Below are 18847 nucleotides of genomic sequence, written 5' to 3'. Positions count from 1 at the left end.
CACTGCACTTTTGCAATAGGGGTGATCCAATCAGAGTGCCTTCTTGTGACGAGGGGCTTCTTAACCGTCTCAGGCTCTTTTTGCTCAGGTATCTGAATCACATGACCAATAAGCAGAATATTTCTATGTAGTGCTTTGGCACTGTTATTTCTGTCTTCTTGAACTTTGTAAAAAGGCAAGCTTGGTTGCTTAGGTGGTAGGTTTCCAGCGATCTTTGATTTCTTGTCAGGCCAATATTTTTAACTAAGACATCATCTTCCGTTTTTAAGTGAATGATCATAGTGAGCCTTGTGCCTGAGATGACTTGTGAGCTGTTTCAGTAGCCAGCTGATAGGCTTCCTGCAATTCTTTTTTCATTTTCTCTGCATACTGGAGATAAGGTATTTCACTCTATCCCTCATCAGATATGAGGCAGCCTTACCTCTCTCACATACATTAAGAAATATGGAGAGTGTCCTGTGGTATAATTTTTTGTACGTGTGTACTAACTGACTGATGTGCTGACTCCATTGCGGTTTCTTCACAGTTTGCAATATTCCAGGCATCAAGAGTAATGTCCTGTTGAAATGTAGGTGGTAGGGCAAACCAGAACAGAACCAGCTTTCTTTATCTGATTGTTGAGCCTTTTTAAATTCCTGGTTCTGATGCTGCTGCCCCAGCAGATGACGGCAGAAGAGATGATGCTCTCAACACAAGATGGGCAGCATCTTGCTGCAAACCTTTAAGGATCTTAGGTAACAGGTCCAGTAGAGAAACCCAAACATCCCAGTTCCAAGTAACTTTCTTCAGGTCCTTCTGGGGAATTACAAGGCAGTCCCAGGCCAGAAAATATTGATGGTGCCTCTAGCGAGTTCTGTGGTCTCCTTCCATTGGAATGTGCCTGGGGAACCAGGAAAGGGAGTGACCCAGAAGGTCTCCTGATGGATGATGATCTGTTTAATAGAAAGGAACCATGGCTCGAGCTCCTTGCACCTGGAATTTCATTCTTTTGATCATGATCCATATCACTGCTGTAGGTGAGGGTTGGAATGCTGATTGGTTCATCTCTTCCTTTACCACAACAGACAGGAGATTTTCCTGCACTACTGTAGACACTGCCCCAGTTCGTCTGCCAATTTGCTGCTCTGTCCTCCTCATGAACAAGATACCTAGATACTTTAATTCCTCCAACTAGAGCAGAGGCTGATACTATGCGCAGAGGAAGCAGTGCACCTTTTTTTGGTTGAGAACCATGGCCTCCAACTTAAGGACCCAGCATGGTCGGCTCAAAGGCAAATTGTCGACATGCAGTCATGTGGTGTTTGGATGTTTGTTTTTAGACAGACCCTTCATGATCCACAAGATTCTCCGCCCCATCCCATTGCAGTATATATCATGGATCAACTATTATAAGTTCACGGGTTTAGAGGAGGAAGACATAATTGATGGACTGCAAAATCTCATTGTATTTTTCACATTAAAAGATAGAAAGAAAAGCATCAGTGAGCTGTTCTCCCACTGCACTGAACCAGAACCGAGCAGGAGGAGTTTGATATTTCACTCCGTACATCCTTATGGTCTTGAACAATTGCTCCTCAAAAGCTACTCTTTGACTGAACAAGTGGTGTTCTGAGTACCTTTCCCACATAAATAAGTGCACACATGAAATTCAGACCAATCACACAACAGGTTTGCATGGATACAGAGGTGAAAGTTTTGCCTGGGTGGGTTGTGACAGTGAGGGACAGACGTCATGAAGCTGACAACAAAATAACACAATTGTCATCACACAGCTATGACAATGCGAAGTGATTTTGTCAGTTTGACTCAACCATGCAGAGTCCTTTAAAGGAACTAACTTTCATCTCAGTCTTCAATGCATTGCTAAGTTCCTGGTGAGAAGAAGAACAACACCATTTGAAAAACCCAAAGTTGAGACCTTAAAGTTCCCTAACCAGACAACCTCCACTCCATAACTACGATCTACAAGGATCATTGGCCCCCAAATGCTTCTCAGTTACGTCACACTCCTGGGTGGACCTGACAACCAAAGTTTTATGATGTCCCTCAGCAGTTCTGCAGAATAATTTATATTAATAGTTTCATAAAAATTTAATAATCCAAAGAGGAAAACTAATGGTAAGTTATTTTACCAAATACTTGTGCAAGTTAGAGAGTACTCTGCAAAAATAAAAAGTATTGGACAGTATTTGAAATGGGGATGAAAACTATATCATGTTTTGATATTGCAAGATGTAGAAGTCAAAAACTAATTACACCCCAGTGTATGTTTCATGATTGTTCAGTTAGTGGTATGCAACTGTATCGTCAAGCTGGTACCTTTAAGAATCGTAATTATTACCTCTTAAGCTGTATTGACCCAACTGACATCAGCGTATTTTTTTTTTCAAGAGTCATTGTTGGCTAACATTTTTGGTCATGTAGTACAACAAAAGTTTATGTTGCTCTGGATAAGAATCTGCTGTGAGTCACTGCTCACAAATTCCATTGGTGTGGAGTACACTGCCAGCCAGATGGAAAAAGCCAGCAGAAGCATGAGAGGATAAAAAGAACAATGAATCAATGAGTGCATGTGCGCGAACGCGAGACAGAAACAGGAAAACAAAACAGCATCCAGCTCAGTGACAGGACAGGACCAGACTATTCAGCCAAGGTCCTCTGCATGATGGGAAAATACCAGCGTCTGCATAGAGTAACTGCGTCTATCTGTTGTGACTAGACTTTGTTTTGACTGCAAATGCCCGTACAGCTCACATGGCCCTTTGATAGTTTATTGGGACATGATTATTGGAGCAAACCAAAACTTTTAACTATGAAAGTGCCGTTCATGCTTAATGCAGTGCCTGTCTCATTGTAAGAAGTGATTTCACTGCGTAAAAAAACTGATTCTAAAATTCACTTTTTAAAACGAGGTAAATTCCTTTCTTTCATGCTTCACGTTAGGTGATTCATACAATTGTGGAGGGACCAGGGTGGGACTGAAGGAAGGGTTATTGCTTATTTGTTCAAATTTGTTGTCTCTTCCTACCTTCCTTGTTAGTGTAGCTGCTCTTATGGATCTTTACCTGTTTGATTTACTTCTTCATATCTTTCACGTAATGACACTGGGCTTGAAGGAAAAACATATTTGTAAGCTTGGAAAACTATTCAGGAGTCAATACGTGGATTGGACTAGGTAATATGCGGGTTCTGTTGCAGGAGCCTAGGATGATCCAGGTCTACAGAGGGAATTCTTGGTGGGAAAAATTAAGAAACCAAAAAACAAAAGCAACTCTTCGCAGCTGGGCAGAGGTGGTCCCTGATGGAGGACCGAAACAAAGCAAGCAAGATGTTGTTATGATGAGGCACACAGTTCAGCTGGATGACACGGAGGCTGTCTGGGGGAACCTAAGAGGAAGCTGTGGAGGAACACACAAAGGAGCTCTTATGAATCCATGAAGAAGCTACAAGAACCTCTGGAGGTCAGCCATGCTGTCTTGAGAACCCACAAGGAAGCCAAGTCTGGAGACTGAATATACATATATATATGTATATATATACCCTGTTCCATTCCTGATGTCAAATCACTCCTGAACCAGAAACACCAGAAAGGCCTTACCTCAGTTAAAGAGAAAAAGTCCTAGCCTGTTGTTCAGTGGCCCAATGTCCATTTTTCAGAAAGTAAAGTTTGTGTTTTATTTGTAAATTAAGGTCCTAGAATCTCAAGGAAAAGTGTAGATGCGCAGAATCCACTTTGAGGTTTGAAGTTTCCACACTCAGTGAATAAATTTATTTATTTTTTGTCATTGTCTGAAGTTCAATCACACCAAACGTTTCTTGTTTTAGCTTAGTTAGAATCAGGGGTGAAAGTAAGGGGGTACGGCAGGGTACTGCATACCCCTAAAAGCGGGGGTACGCAGTACCTGCAAGAGAGTGGAGCGGCTGTATGCTGTAAAGAATCAATGGGTTCACTGTGCAGCCGTGAGTTCACCCACTAATCAGCCGTGACTAATTAGTTTGTCAAGAACAATCTAAAACAGACTTAATCAGTCATTGAATACCTTTTTTCTCATTTCATATTGTTTCTGAACTCTTCGTGTTTTGCTAGAGCAGCGGTGCAATATGTCGATCGCGGAAGGTTTTGAGTCGTTCTCAGCATTAGGAGACAAACTGAACGCAGCCAGGACGCTGAGACCAGCACGTCCTCCTCTGACTCCTTATCAAAACGTTAATAACTTTATTAAAGAACAACAAAACGTGTTCAAATTAATGATTCAACAACAATAATAATCTCAGTAATTATTGTTTCAACAAGGTGTTGCGCAATTCTGTGTGTTTCGGTTCCTTTACCAAAGTAACTAGCAAAGCAGGAATTTAAAATTAACTAATCAACCACCGCTGTGTTCATGAGAGCTTTATTAATGATCGCGAAATAAATATCAAGGCTGCAAACCTAATATTGTAACGGACTGAATGTTATATTTTTAACGTAATCTCTGGTCGGCTTGTGAAGCGCAGGAGGTTGCCATGGCAACGGGTGTGCTTAAATGACAGAGAGAGACGGAGAGTAAAAGAGTGCAAGTTATTTTACCTTTCTTTACCTTTGCTGCAGCGCATCATAGCCGCTGTAATTTCTGAACGTTCAATAAAAGACAAACTTGGACTAATTACCTCGTTCTTTGTGAGAATAAGTCAACAACAAACATCAAACACGGTATATATTTTTCATTAAGTACTTAACAAACAAATGGCTTCTACCGCCATAATTATGTGAAATTAAATTAATTGTCTAATATAAAAAATAGTTTGGTTCTGTCGGGCTCAGAGTCTGAGAGGCTTTTCCTCTATTTTGTTTTTTTGCCTCTTATTTAGTGGAAATATTGATGTCGATGAGATTTTCTCCAAAATGATAAAGTTTTTCAACCTTTATAGTTCCACTGTTGAAAATGAGGCTCTAACATTCACAAATGACATTGAAATAAAATCCAGTCCAACATCTGGTTTGAGGTGATTCTCTGGAACATGTTGGAGGAAAAATATCCCAACTTCAGAAGATGTGCTTTTAACTTATCAGTGCTCTGTGGTTCCTCCTGTCAGTATGAGAGTCAGGGTGAGGAGGCGCCATGTTAGGAAGAGAAGTGGAAGCTGCAGGATCTTCAGAACAAACAGGTCATGATGCTAGGCTACTGATTGTCCCTCTATCTGGACACAGGATCAATAGAACCAGCTTAAAAGCTAAAATGAATGGTTATATGCCAGACATGGAAAACTGGGATGCACTCCATGCCATGGTGTTCAGAATTTAGGTCTCATGGCATCTCAAGGTGTCAACATTGCAGCCAGTGGGCTAAGGGAGGAAATACAGCTTTATTTTGTAGCAATTCAAGAGCTACCAGCTTTTATTGCTTCACAAAAAAATTAATCAGCACAGAAACTCCAAAGTACACAAAGAAGCAATGTGTGTGTGTGTGTGTGTGTATATATATATATATATATATATATATATATATATATATATATATATATATATATATATATATATATATATTTTTTTTTTTTTTTTTTCCTTTTTTTTTGTCATAGTACCCCCAAGAATTTAAAACTACTTTCACCCCTGGTTAGAATTACCTAAATTACTTGTATTTGCTAAATACCAGAAAACGTGGTGAGAGGATGTTTTTAAATTTTTTTTGTAACTTTCCTCAAATTCAAAAGTTGACATACATTTGGTCACTATCAGGTATAACTGTTTTAAACTGTATTTCTTGGGTCAAATGTTTTGGGTTTGACACTTTGACATGATGGGGAAGTTGAAAGAACTCATCCTTGGGAAAATTTACTGATGCTTGAAGAATCATCTGTACACAATTTTATGTAGGTAAAAACATGATTTGATTGTACGATCACCATACAGTATTTCTCAGGAAGAAGACGAGTTGAATGTGGTTTGGTCCAAAATCAACCCAAGAACAAAAGCCAAAGACATCATGATGATGATGATGATGATGTATCGACATGGGCTGAAAGGCCACTCAGTGAGGAGGAAGCCATTACTTCAAAAGAAGTATAAACTGGCAGATTGCAGTTTGCAGATGCACACAGGGACAAAGACCTTCATTTTTGGGGACATGTCCTGTGGTAATGTGGTTTGGACATAATGACATAATGTTACAGTTGGAAGAAGATTGTACCATCCTAACTGTCAAGTATGGGAGTGGCAGCATCATGTTGTGAGGTTGTTTTGCTGCAGGAGAAACTGGTGCTAGGATAGTCCTCACCACTTACTGCAATCACTATTAAGCTGCAATCTGCCTGTTTATGCTGTTGTCCTGTGAACCTTCTGTTTACTCAGAAACCTCTCCTCTGAATCTGTCATGGCTTTCTGTCTGCCAGACCTTTTCCTGTCAGTTTGTCCCAGTTTCTATGTACCTTTTGAAGGAGAAGGACATTGTACTCACTGACACCTTGACTTTCTTTGCAATTTCCTTGTAGGAAAGACCTACATTTTCAGGTGTCATGATGGTCTGTCTCTCATCCTTTGTTAATTGACTTTTTCCCAGTGTTATACAGTATTGTACAGCAGTACTATACTGTTTAACAGATTCTCACAAGGATATGACAAACAGTGTGTTCCAGTGCTACTTTTATGCAAACACAGGGGTTTGTAAGAAATCCAGAGAATCTGGAAGGCCTTTAGGAATTAGTAGCACCAGCTTTTAGGGTTTGATCAATTTCAATTGCTGCAGAACAGCTTTAAATTGTTAACCCATTCTGTGTTCAGAGAGAAAGGTCGCTTTGCATAATCCTGAAATAAACATTAATTTTCATTCTGGGGTAATCTTATTGTTTTTGGGGTTTTTTTGTTTGTTTTTACATTTGCAGTTCACTACTTATACCTTTGTACCATTTCAAGCTATTCGTTGAATTTGCAATTTTTGAACTGCATTAAAATCTGGGAAAAAAAATTGGTATTCTAAAACTTTTGACTAGAAGTCTTTGACCCTTTTCATTATCTTTGATTCTTTCTTTTTTATATATATTTTTGCTGTATTTAAAAAAAAAGTCCAACCAAGAACTGTACTTGCAAATTTACCTTTGTTGAAAACCTTTGTACAAAACAACTATTGCATTGTTTTATCTTGTAAAAGTATCCTACATTCTGACCTTGATTAAATAAACTTAATTATCTATTACACTCATTTGACTCATTTATTTATTTTAGACAGGAAAAGATTAAAAGAAATCGGGCATGGCTTGAAGGTTTGCAAACTTTTAATTGACTTTTGAGAGGTTTGCTGGCCTCAACACTAGACTCACAGTTTCAAACCGTTGCTCCTCAAAACTATCCATGCTGCTCTCGTGAAGTTTGTCCAGGAGAGTGTGACAAGAACGGAGGGACGACATGAAGCCGAGGACAAAATGATGCCATTTTTGTCAAGCAATGCAGAAATAAAAACTGATTTCTTCACATCGGCCTTCGAGAGGGATCCAGCTCCACATTCAACTACCCTTTGCCACTGTTACTAGAAGTTCGCCTCTTGATTTATTTTTTTTAATCTGTGCACCACTTTCACATTTACATTTTATGATCTACAAATATCTGCAGTAAAGAGCTGGTCCATCAGTAATATTGCTCACTATTTCTAGAAAACTGAACATGTTAAGCTCAGAAAAATTAATTTATGACTCATAAGAGCTGCAGGATGTCTTTGCTGGTCTTCCTCTGTGATATTTAAAAATACATTTCCCTCACTTTTTATCTCATCAGTTGCTGCAGGATGAAGATTGATACCAACCTGACCATTCCTCAGCTTCCTGAGGCCCCCTCCCAAGCTGGTCTTCAGTTTGCTGTTGCTACTGAGGAGGACTTTGATGAAATTATGGCAATGAGCAAGGACATCTATGGTGGTCTGGACTACCTTCCCACCAGATACACCAGCTGGCTCCAGGAATCCAACCGCACAGTAATTCTGGCACGCAAAGAGGGAAAAGTGGTGAGTTTGCTACTAGGGATTTAAATACTGGGAGGGTGAATGCTGGAACAAAAGACCTGGGCAGACTGAGGAGAGAGAGAAAATGGCACAGGGGGCGAGCAAGAGCACACAAGAGAGACTAGGAAATTAACTTAAAGAATACCTGGAGCTACGAAACATTTTAAAACTAGAGTGACTGAGGAAGGACTAAACTGACACACAGCTGATCTAATCAAAGAAAAGGAACTAACGAACACAGAAATGAACAAAACCCAAAACCAACTCAAACAACCCATCATCCTGACAGTTTATCTGTTCATTTTGTCCTGGTGTGCTCCTCAGTTGTGTCTCTTTTTTGTGCCATTCCTAGAGATGGCTGTGTGTGAAAGTCCCAGCAGATCAACACTTTTAAAATCCTGACTTAAACCCCATCACTGAACTTCATGGAGTGGTCTTCACTACGTTTGGATGCACTGTAGCTAACATATAATTGGTGGAGAGCTGCAATATTATTTACATTTACACACATTTGTATTTGCTCAATTATTCTTACTGCTTCATTTGTGTATGTGTGTGTATCACTATACACAAAGGATTAGAGTTTTAATGACGACTGTGCCATTTTGGTCACTTTTTTCTTATTCTTTGGTAGATTGCTCTGGAATCAGCGTGTGTGATTGATGACGGGGAGACGATGCTTGTGGAAGGTCTCCGTGTCGCTCCTCAGGAAAGGGGGAAGGGCGTAGCGGGAGTTCTCCTGCGCTTCTGCTCCGAGTTGGTCAAATCCAAGTATCCAGATGTAAAAGTGACCCGCCTGACCCGTGACGATCAGCTTGGGCCCAAGGACTTTGAAAAGTATCGCATCATCACCAAGCAGGTAGAATTGAAAAAGCAAGGCCTAGAATTAATACTTTTGTTCTCTTTCTCTCTCCGTAAACCGTTTCAAGAATTAAACGAAGGCATTTCCTGTTCTCCACAGGGTATTCTGCTGGTGCGTTTCAGAGCTGAAGAACTCAAACTGCGACTTCGCGAAATTATTCCGAGTGCCGACATTCATTCTTCACAGCTGCCCGGTCCTCCTCCTGTGCATCTCGATCAAACATCTATCCATCAGCTCTACCTTACCACTGACTTGATGCATGACGTGCTTCCTAATGCCACCATCATTCAAGACTGGCAGCCATTCAAGCTTCTACCGAGCAACATTGAGATCCTACTGAAGAAGGAAATCGACTGGTTGGTGGATGATGTGTCCAATCCGACTGTGGCCAGCCTCTGTACCTTCCCTTTCAAGGTGCCCATTGGAGATGATTGGTAACTTTTCTTATTTTTTCATAAAACAAGTTAAATAGATCCTTCAAATTAATCATCACATTATTACGACTATTTTAGAGGACAGTTTTTGCAATTTTCCCATTGGCTCAATAAATAATTTCCAGGAATACATAATGGACATAATTAGGTGAAGAGTAAAATATTGACTGCATATTTAAAATTGCCTAGATCCCCCCGTTCTCAGACCATTTACTATTTGTCTTTGTATGTCTTACACATGACTTTTTGAAACAAGATAAAGAAAATATGGAATGTTTTCACTATATTAATTTACTTTAGATGTACTTGTAATGCAACAGATTTAGACCTCCAATATAATAAGGAAGGCAGGTTTAATGGAATTAAATTAATCTCCTGCATACCTACCAAAGAGACTGATTATACACAAGCACCGTTTTGTATATTATATATATATATATATATATATATATATATATATATATATATATATATATATATATATATATATATATATATATATATATATATATTTATTATTTTTTTAATCAATAAGTAAATGTATTCTTTTCTTCTGACACAGGTATTACCTGAACATTGACATGTTTGGTAAAGACCTGAGTTTGGCTCAGCAGCAGTTCCTGTGCCACCTTCAGCGCCACACAAACAACCTGAAGGGTCATGTGATGTGCCAGATATTCCTGGAGCCTGGTCTTTGGAGACCCATGACTGATTTCTGTCAGAACACTTTAAATGTAGATTTGGTGAAAGAGTACACAGAGCAATGTGTGGTGGAGTCAGATCTGATCTAGCAGAAGAAGTTAAACGAGGTAAAGAAAGAAAGAAAGAAAGAAAGAAAGAAAGAAAGAAAGAAAGAAAGAAAGAAAGAAAGAAAGAAAGAAAGAAAGAAAGAAAGAAAGAAAGAAAGAAAGAAAGAAAGAAAGAAAGAAAGAACAGAATTCAAATACACTAAAATAAAAAAATAAAAAAACATTTTTTTTGGACAGAAAGAAACTAAGAGAAAAAAGTATATTTTAACAAACTTACATTCTGATATATTTTATTCAATGGAAAGTGAACACTTAGGGGGATGATTAATGCTGCATAGTCAAAAGAGTTTCCTGCAGGTCAATAGCACAAATATTTTTGGCAGGGTTGTTCTGAAACCTTGCATAAAGTCCATTGCATGCAAATTTAGAGACTTCTAGTGCTAAATCTGAGGAAAATTGACATTTTCATTGTGTCAGTATGTTTGAGACAAAAAACAACATAATAGTAAATCTAGTGTAAGACAAAAATCATAACCTTCTTAGCTTATTAGTGTATTTGATGTTAACTCAATTTTGTACATCCCGTTTGTTTTAAAGGTTTAAGAGGAATGGTAAGATTTGTTTCGCTGGTAGCAATAATGCATTCTAGAAATAGTACAAGTGTTCTTTTATTTTGAAGAGATAACAGTCCCTTTACCTCATTTTCAAACCTTCTTCTGCTCTTTCTGTAAAAACTGAAACTTTATATATGTTTAAAGGCTGAGATGGGGTTACTAAGTCTGCACAAGTTTAAAGGCACTTTAACAAAAACAATGGAGGTGTTGAATTATAAGAAGGGATAGTTCAGGATCAAATAAGAATTACAGATTCCCTTCATTCCTGTAGTCACAACAATAACTAGGGTTAGGAATATCAGTTTAAATGTGCTTTAAAATTTTGTTAATATGCTCCGATATAAATACCTGAGAGGTTTGAGGGTCTTCTGAAATTGACAAAACGCTCTACAAGTAGAGACCATTTTTAAATTTCACTTGGGGCCAGATGCTTCTTCCCCTTTTCTTCAAGTATTTGACTGTAAAATATGTATGTAACAAATCTAATGTAAAAGATTCACTTCAATGGTACAGTGTTGTGCTAGTTAATCTTAAAAAAAAAAAAAAAAAGTACTCCGATCCAGCTTTACTTATGTTCTAAATTCAGTCTGCCCTTCTGCACTGCAGCTGGTCCTCCTCTGTCCGGCAACACAACACGGGCGGAAAGTTTAAAAGTGTTCGTTTATTCTGTTATTAGTTTTCATGAGCCTCCAGTTAATATTCTCACTTGTAAAGAAAGAATATTATTTTTAACAGGCGATAAAAAAGAGGGATTACAAAAAATCTAATCCAACAATCCCAACGTGCGTGCATCCTTCCAGACGCGTCAAAACCTGCCTGTCTGTCTGCTGCTAACGCACGCAGACTCTGAGCAGTCAGCCGGATCACGGTGAAGGAAAACACTGCGCTTCTATTAAATGATGTCAGGCTGCGCAGTTCATCACACACACACGCACGCACACACACACCCACACACACATGAAATATACATATTCTTTAAGAAATGTGCGTTTTATTTAAGATTTCTCATTTTCACTCTGATATTGAACTGCTCCCACTGAGAACTCTGCTCTCACACTGACTCTAGTGCCTCTTGCACAGATGCATTCTGCTTTTTGTCAGAAAGCTCCACAGATCTGCACTCTCATGTTTGTCCTCTATGGAAGGATAGATCAATACTACCAATACAGACATTAATATTAGTTCTGGATCAATACCAGTGTGGTACTATTACTATTTATTTGTTTTTTTTCTTTACTTTTAGTAAGTTTAAAAGCAGACTTTCTTCCATAAGCCTCTCATGTACAGCCGCAGTTGAACACACGTCCGGGTGTTCGACAGGAATTTGATCCCAAACGCGCAACCAAACCGTTCTGAAACGTTTAGCACTGACGGTGGTAAAATCTCACGTTTTACCTCATTAAGCAATGAAGCTGGTACAAAGTACCTGTTGTTGACGCTCTGCTCTTTATGTTTTACGTGTAAATAAAACATAACATAAAGCCATTGCAGCTTTGCTCTGTTCAGCAGCTCCCGAGTTAGGACGGATTTTTACATCAACTTAAAATCCAGCGTCTTCCTGATCTGGTGACAGCCAGGATTCTGGTGTCATATAGATGCTTGCACCATATTTTTTTTCTCCCGCTGCTCTCGGCTGAGATTTAAGTAGGTCAGGCTCTTCAAATGATTAACGTTGTGATCATAATAAAACTTTACATTGCCAGGTTTAATCGCCACTGTTTCTAAACATGAGAGACTGAATGAAAGCCTTTGTATCTCTTCCCATTCGATGGCTCATTAGAGATTGAGATGAAGGTTTTTTAAAATGTATTTTTCTCAGGCTTACCCATCTGTACTTCTCTACAAACTGCAGCACTGCAGACAGACAGGAAGCCTGTTGTCTATATTGACCAAGATTACAGCTGAAGGGCAACAAAGTGGCTTAATTTAAGGGGGCAGTATTATGTCAAAGTCGACTTTTTGAGCTTTACGTCATGTTGCAGAGTCATTCCCTCATCGAAAACATACCCATAGAGTTGCTTTGATTCTTTCAAGCATGTTTGAGAAATCCTTGAACTTCCCATGGCAACCGTTCAGGTTTTTAAGATGCCTGGGGGAACCAAAGACCACCTTTCATGCACAGCTCCTCCCCAGAGATGTAGCTTCCAAGCTTCTGCATTACAGGGTACTCTGCTCCTTCAAACTAGTAGCAGCAGAAATTAGCAAACACATCTGCTCAGTTGTCTGATGAACGTTTGCGAAAGCTTCATAGCGTAATGTTGACGCGCTGGAGGCAATGTGTGGGAAAGAGCAGGAACGTCTCAAAGAGGCAGAGGCCCAGTTACAAGATGCTAAATTGCAAAGTGAAATTTCTCTCGAGTCATGTTTGATGTATGCAGAAGTTTTATAATAAGTGATAGTGACAGTTACTGTGTGCCTATAGAAAACACATAATACTGCCCCTTTAGAGGTTGAACAAGTTCACAGTTAAAAAAGAACAACTCTGATCAGTCCAGCCAGAGAAAGACAGATAATTATTAGGTGTGAACATTGCCTCTCTTTTCCTACAGTCATTTACTTACACTTCTCATATATTTTTAGTCAGAACAGTGGTCAACATGTGCAGTGTTTTAAGAGAAGGTGTATGTATTTGTTCTGCACAGTTGCCATTAGAAGCCACTGTGGGAGGTTTTAGGTCAGCTCTGGGTTGGAAGGACGGAGTGATGAAGGTGTGTGCCTTGTCCTGCTATTTATATGGTTTTTTGTTTTGTTTTGTTTTTTTAGCATGTTAGTTGTTTTCTGCAATTTAAAAAGGGGGCTATTCAAAGTTTTTAAAATTGTTTGATATTTCTAAAAACCCATCTTAAATAAGCTCTGTAAGTTCATAGTTCATCATAGTTACTATTTTTGAAAATTTGCTTGAATACATTGGTTGTTTTTTTGAAGACATACAGCTGCCATTATTCAAGTTAACACGGAGTGTGTTGTTTTGGCTTGGACTCATGAAGCTCACACCCATTTGATTAGCTCCATGCACTGTATTCACACTGTATTTAACTTTATTTCTCTTTGAGTAATGCATAAAAAAAAAAAAATCTGCAAATTGATTCTTAAAAATATTAAAACATTATTTTACATGTTGTTTCACCAGCAATGGAAGATAAATAAAAACAAGGAGACAGCATATATCTCTGTAGTGATTATGACAGTATTTGTTGAAATGTAACAGGACCACCATCATGTCTCCCTTCCATCACACCTTCCCCTGTTAAAGTCACCTTGGTAGATTGTTCAAGTTCCTTCTGCAGGTGTGATAGGCAAATGTTCTGATAAAGCAGTTTCTGTCTCTTAGTTTTCGTCGTGACTAAAACAATTCCTAACTGTGCTTTGCCTCCTTTTACATCACTGCTGAAGATGCTTAGACAAACTACCTTTTGCTGATCTACACTGACACTCTCACATCCCATAATAATTTATTTCGTTCTGGTTAAATAAAGCAAATTAGCAAATCTATCTGCATGTCTGTGTGAATTCTTTTCTTTTTTGATGCCGATCTTAAAACCAAGCAAGTCACATGTGGTGATTCCTAAACCAATCAGCTGTCACGTTTTGCCATCCGGGCAGAGGGCACCGTTGGACCAATGAGCTTACAGATATTCATTTAAAATGGGTTTTAAACTATTTTTAAAAACAAAACATCTCAACTCTTAGAAAGCCATCATTGTGATGCTCTGTACATCTTCAGTAATCAGCTTAAAATAATTTCTGGTGTCAGTTTCATACATGTTATGTCTCACCGTGGTTTTAAAAGACGCATGTATGTTAGTCAGAACAGAGGATACTTATCTCAGTTAGCCTCAGCCACACACTTAGCCAACCAATAGATGTAGATATAATCACAGCTGCACAGCAGTGAGTGGATTCCTCTGTCTATTCAGCTACACATTCCAGAAGACACAGGTTTGTGTCACACTGTAGCAGCTATGAATGTGGAGAAAGTTTGTCAATTGATAAACATACAGGTTAAGCAGTAAGATAGTTCCCCCAACTCCATCACTCTGTTCTTCCAACCCTGAGCTGGCTTGACTCATCAAAACATCTTACAAGTCAGACCAGAGGTAGACCATACTGCACTCTGTAAATAGGATTATACCAGCAGAACAAATATCTTTACTCGGTTTACAAGTCAGTGTGTACATGCATGTTTTTAAGAATGGTGTTTACAGTTCACAGTTCTCGTTGTCCAATTCAGTTAGTTTCCCATAATCTGGGATGAACTCTGAATAAAACCAGCACATTTCAAAGAACACGGAAATGTCACAGTTATTCAATAAAATCCAGTAAGAATATAGTTTTTTTTTTCCTTCAACAAGAGAGCAGAAAAAAACCCACTTGTGGCCATAAAGGATACAGCATCGTGTTTAATCCTGCTAACACACACAATCTGAGTAGAAGGACCAGAAATGAACAAAATGCAGAAGGTATTTGTACATGAGACACTGAACATGTACAGAAAATGGTTCTGTGGAGAAGCCATTGGTGTTTGGGAAGTGACATCTGACTTTTGAGTGGAAACAATAAGATATTAGAATTGAAAATATTTGTTCTCGTATTTTGGAAGGATATTTTCCCAGCAAAGGAAGGTGTAAGACACCAACCATTTACTTTATTTTATTTGATTTTTTTTTTTGCGTTAAATATTTAATATTCATAGTTAATGCGTGTGGGAAGAGTTTTGTATGGCTTGGTAACATCTTTACACTTTTCGATCTAGTTACAAAAATCAATTTTAAATCTTTTTTTACCACTTATATCACAAATTATACATATTATGACAAATTATACATATTATGATTGATTATTCAATCGGTTATCATTCAAGAGAAAGCTATATATATATATATTTTACAGATATTTTCATTATCAGAGTTTTATATACCATGCTCAGGGTACCAGTTTGTTTGTGAGGGAGGGTGGGTGTGGATGCTAAATGCCCCTCTTCCAACGGGGTCAGGATTCCTCAATTCTTCACCATCACCATCAGTATGTTCAGAATCTTAACAGGGTTTCTGGACAGCCCCTCCTGTGTGCCGTCCTCTGGGACGTAGCACACCGTTATTTATGCACTGATCACTTTGAGAAAATGGCAACCTAGCTAGGACTGTTACAAAATCACTGACAAGGCTGTCCTGTTTTCTATACCTAGTCTCTTTGGAGCTTCAGCTAGTCGTTCCCTTGGTGACTGTAACGCCAAGAATGGTTCTGACAGACAGATGCTTTGCTAACGTACCCATAACCCTTGTACGTTTTTACAGTTTGTCACGTTTAAATTTAGTTAATACCTAATTTTTCAATTGGAATGGAAGGAGAAAGACCAAACATGAAGTATTGCATAATTGGGACGCCGCATGAAAAGGAAAGAAAATCCTTTTAAAGTATAATGTACTCAACCCCTTTGACTAAACACTTCATAGAACCAGTTTTCACTTCGGTTACAGTTCCTTGGACGTCATAATGCCACCAGTTCACTGATGTTCTCTAGCAAACCTCTGAGAACTTCAAGAAACAGATTTAAATTACACACATTTTACTCAGCAGAAAAGAACACGTACATCATTTGTCACATTTTTATTTTTATAAAAAATTTGAAAGTTGTGTATCACTCTGTGGCGCAGCCAGGAATTGCTTTTTGGGCGGGCCTAAGAAAAAATTAGTGGGCCAAATATATATTAAAATTTAATTTACAAATACTTTATAGATCCCAAAGGGAAATTAAATGTTGTAACTCATATTAGTTCAAATTCTTCAAAGAGTTATTTTAGGTGGTGATTTATGTATTTGAATTTATTCATTTGATGTGTCAAATTTATTATTGTAATGTTTCAATATAATTGTAATCCACATCGTATGATCATCAAGCTGAAATTTAACTATCTCTGCAGTCACCAAGTTTTGAAATCCTGCAACTTGTGACCAATTGAAGTGATCAAAAGTTGACAAGACTTTCTAAATGTTACCTGATCCCACAAACACCCCTGTCAGTAGAATAGTCCCTCAGCAGTGGTTCAGCATTCCTGTAACGGAACCAACAGATTTTTCAGTCACTGTTTAAAAAAAACCTTATCAAAGATGATGGATATTGGGAAAATTATTATAATTTAATCTCATCATAATATCTAACCGTATCTACCTCATTGATGCAACCAAGAATTGTTGCATGAACATCACATGTCCGGCCCACAATGCATTGTGAACAGCCTTCCGAGCCCTGCTACCTTAGCTTGACGCACTCACCAAAACAGTGGCGTAGTTGTGTTTATATCTTTGTTCTTGGTTTGAAAATGTTAAGACATATTAATATTTTACTCAGTGATGGGGCCAGAAATCTTTTCTGCCAAGCCTGAAAAAATGGGTGGGCCAAATAAATCTAATTGAAAGGAAGTATATTTGTAAGTTCCACTTTTATTTCAACAGATTCATAAAAACAAAAGCAGTCGCTATACTTTTTCATTGTCTGCCATTTTGGCTAAAGTGGGTAAAAAAAAAAAATCCTGTCAATTGTACCTCAATTATTTGCATTGATAATATTTAGTTGCACTTCATTGTTTAATATTTAAACAATCTGAAGATTAAACTTTTTCTCTACAGTGAGATAATTTTGAAATCACAGAACCTTTCACCAGTTAAAGTGATCAGAAGTTGGCTAAACTTTCTGAATGTTACCTGATCCCGCAAACATTCCTCTTAACGAATAATCCCGTAGCAGTGAGGTACCTGAGCTAGACGCACACCAAACCTCTCACCAAACCATAACTCTTCAACGCGCCGCCATCAGCTCTTAGATGGCGTCCAGATGAGAGATGTACAGAGAACAGAGCCGGCAAGAGAAAGTGATTCTGACTTTCTCTCTCAAAACCTTGCAAAGGTTTTTTGAGATCCTGCAAAATATTTGAAAAATCCCAATTAAGTTGCTATACCAAATTATACGACCCATCATAATTTGTGACTGCAGGACGTGATTACATATTTCTCTGCTTAGAGATAAAAACTTGTATTGCGTTTAGAATCCTTTATAAAACGCTTATTGACTTATTAAATGGTCACAGTGGGTTTCGACATGGGCAATCACTGTGATGGTGTGTCAAATACAAAATAATACATTATGTTTTTCCTGTTAAGGCTAACAAAGAAGCTGCAAAGTTAGCATAAAGGATCCTGTAATACAGGTGATCTTGATACATTTTCACAGGACCTTGAGAAACATTTGCAGGATCTTGAGAAAGTAAGTCAGGATCATTTTTTTCCATGTCCTCTGACAGGCTGAGTATTGATGATAAATTGATGGAAGTTTTTTGTGATGTTCTCTGTGTGTGAAGTTGAAGGCGTTTGTGCGTCAGCACCAAGCGGTGAGGTGTGTGTGTAAACTGACAAAATGAAATGGCTGTCAGATTTTTTTTTGTCACCAAATTCCAATTCACACACAACTACTTAATGCAGACCAAAGACTGTTTCAAGTTTATGCACAGAGAACATTGTAGAGGTAACTGATTCAATCAATAAAATAATAAAATTCCATCTTATCATCGACTCTGACCTTGAAAGCATCTTGCTCCACTACGGTTCTCTATCACTCTAATTTACGGTGTGGTTCGCTCCTCTCTGCTGTGGACCCCAGGAGTCCGAGAAGCTAAATTAAAAGAAAACAATAGATTGCACAACAAAAGCAATGATAAATGGGATTGGTGGTGTGATTTACTGTCGTTCTCAACTTCCAAAATGAATGTTTTCCCTCCATCACTCTCTCATTTCATCTGCCTTGTCTGACACTTTGAGAGAGAAACTTTTGGACATGAGGCTTTGGAGTGTGTTTGGTGAAGGAGAGCAATTCTGTGGGATTTTCTCCTCATTCAGAGAACGATACCGACTTCTGATCACTTCACACAGTGAAATGTTCTGATTTAAAAAAGTCAGCGACCAGCCTGCTGTCTGCTTAACACATAAAACAAAATTGTTTATTTAAGGAGGCCAAAAAATGTGGAAAAGTTCCAAGATGAATGATGACTTTGAAGGTACAGTAAGAGTAATTAATACCTGTCTATATGGTCATCCTGTTTCTAGTTTTATTTCTGTTATTAAAGCTGCACAAAACAAAATGCAGATAAAAGATGATAATTATTTCTATAAATCAGACAAATCCTTATGAATGGAGAAAATGGAATATTAAAGGCAGAACATCTTT

General features: G+C 38.2%; 1 protein-coding gene across 3 annotated transcripts in view; it reads left to right on the top strand.

Moving 5' to 3' along the window:
- nat16 (N-acetyltransferase 16) overlaps positions 1–14121 on the top strand; it is a 33618-nt gene extending 19497 nt beyond the window's left edge. For all 3 annotated transcript variants that reach the window (XM_081599335.1, XM_081599333.1, XM_081599334.1), the window contains 4 exons: positions 7748–7973; positions 8605–8829; positions 8932–9266; positions 9829–14121. In XM_081599335.1, coding sequence (XP_081455461.1) covers positions 7758–7973; positions 8605–8829; positions 8932–9266; positions 9829–10057 — 1005 coding nt within the window. In that variant the 5' untranslated portion in view covers positions 7748–7757 and the 3' untranslated portion in view covers positions 10058–14121. The remainder of the gene's footprint in view (positions 1–7747; positions 7974–8604; positions 8830–8931; positions 9267–9828) is intronic.
- Positions 14122–18847: the final 4726 nt, after the last annotated feature.

Source organism: Poecilia reticulata, chromosome 18 (genome assembly GCF_904066995.2).
Source record: "Poecilia reticulata chromosome 18, P_reticulata-male-v2, whole genome shotgun sequence".
NCBI classification, from domain to species: Eukaryota; Metazoa; Chordata; class Actinopteri; order Cyprinodontiformes; family Poeciliidae; genus Poecilia; species Poecilia reticulata.
Note: the sequence above shows the minus strand (reverse complement) of the source record. Positions and strands in the feature narration are given on the sequence as shown.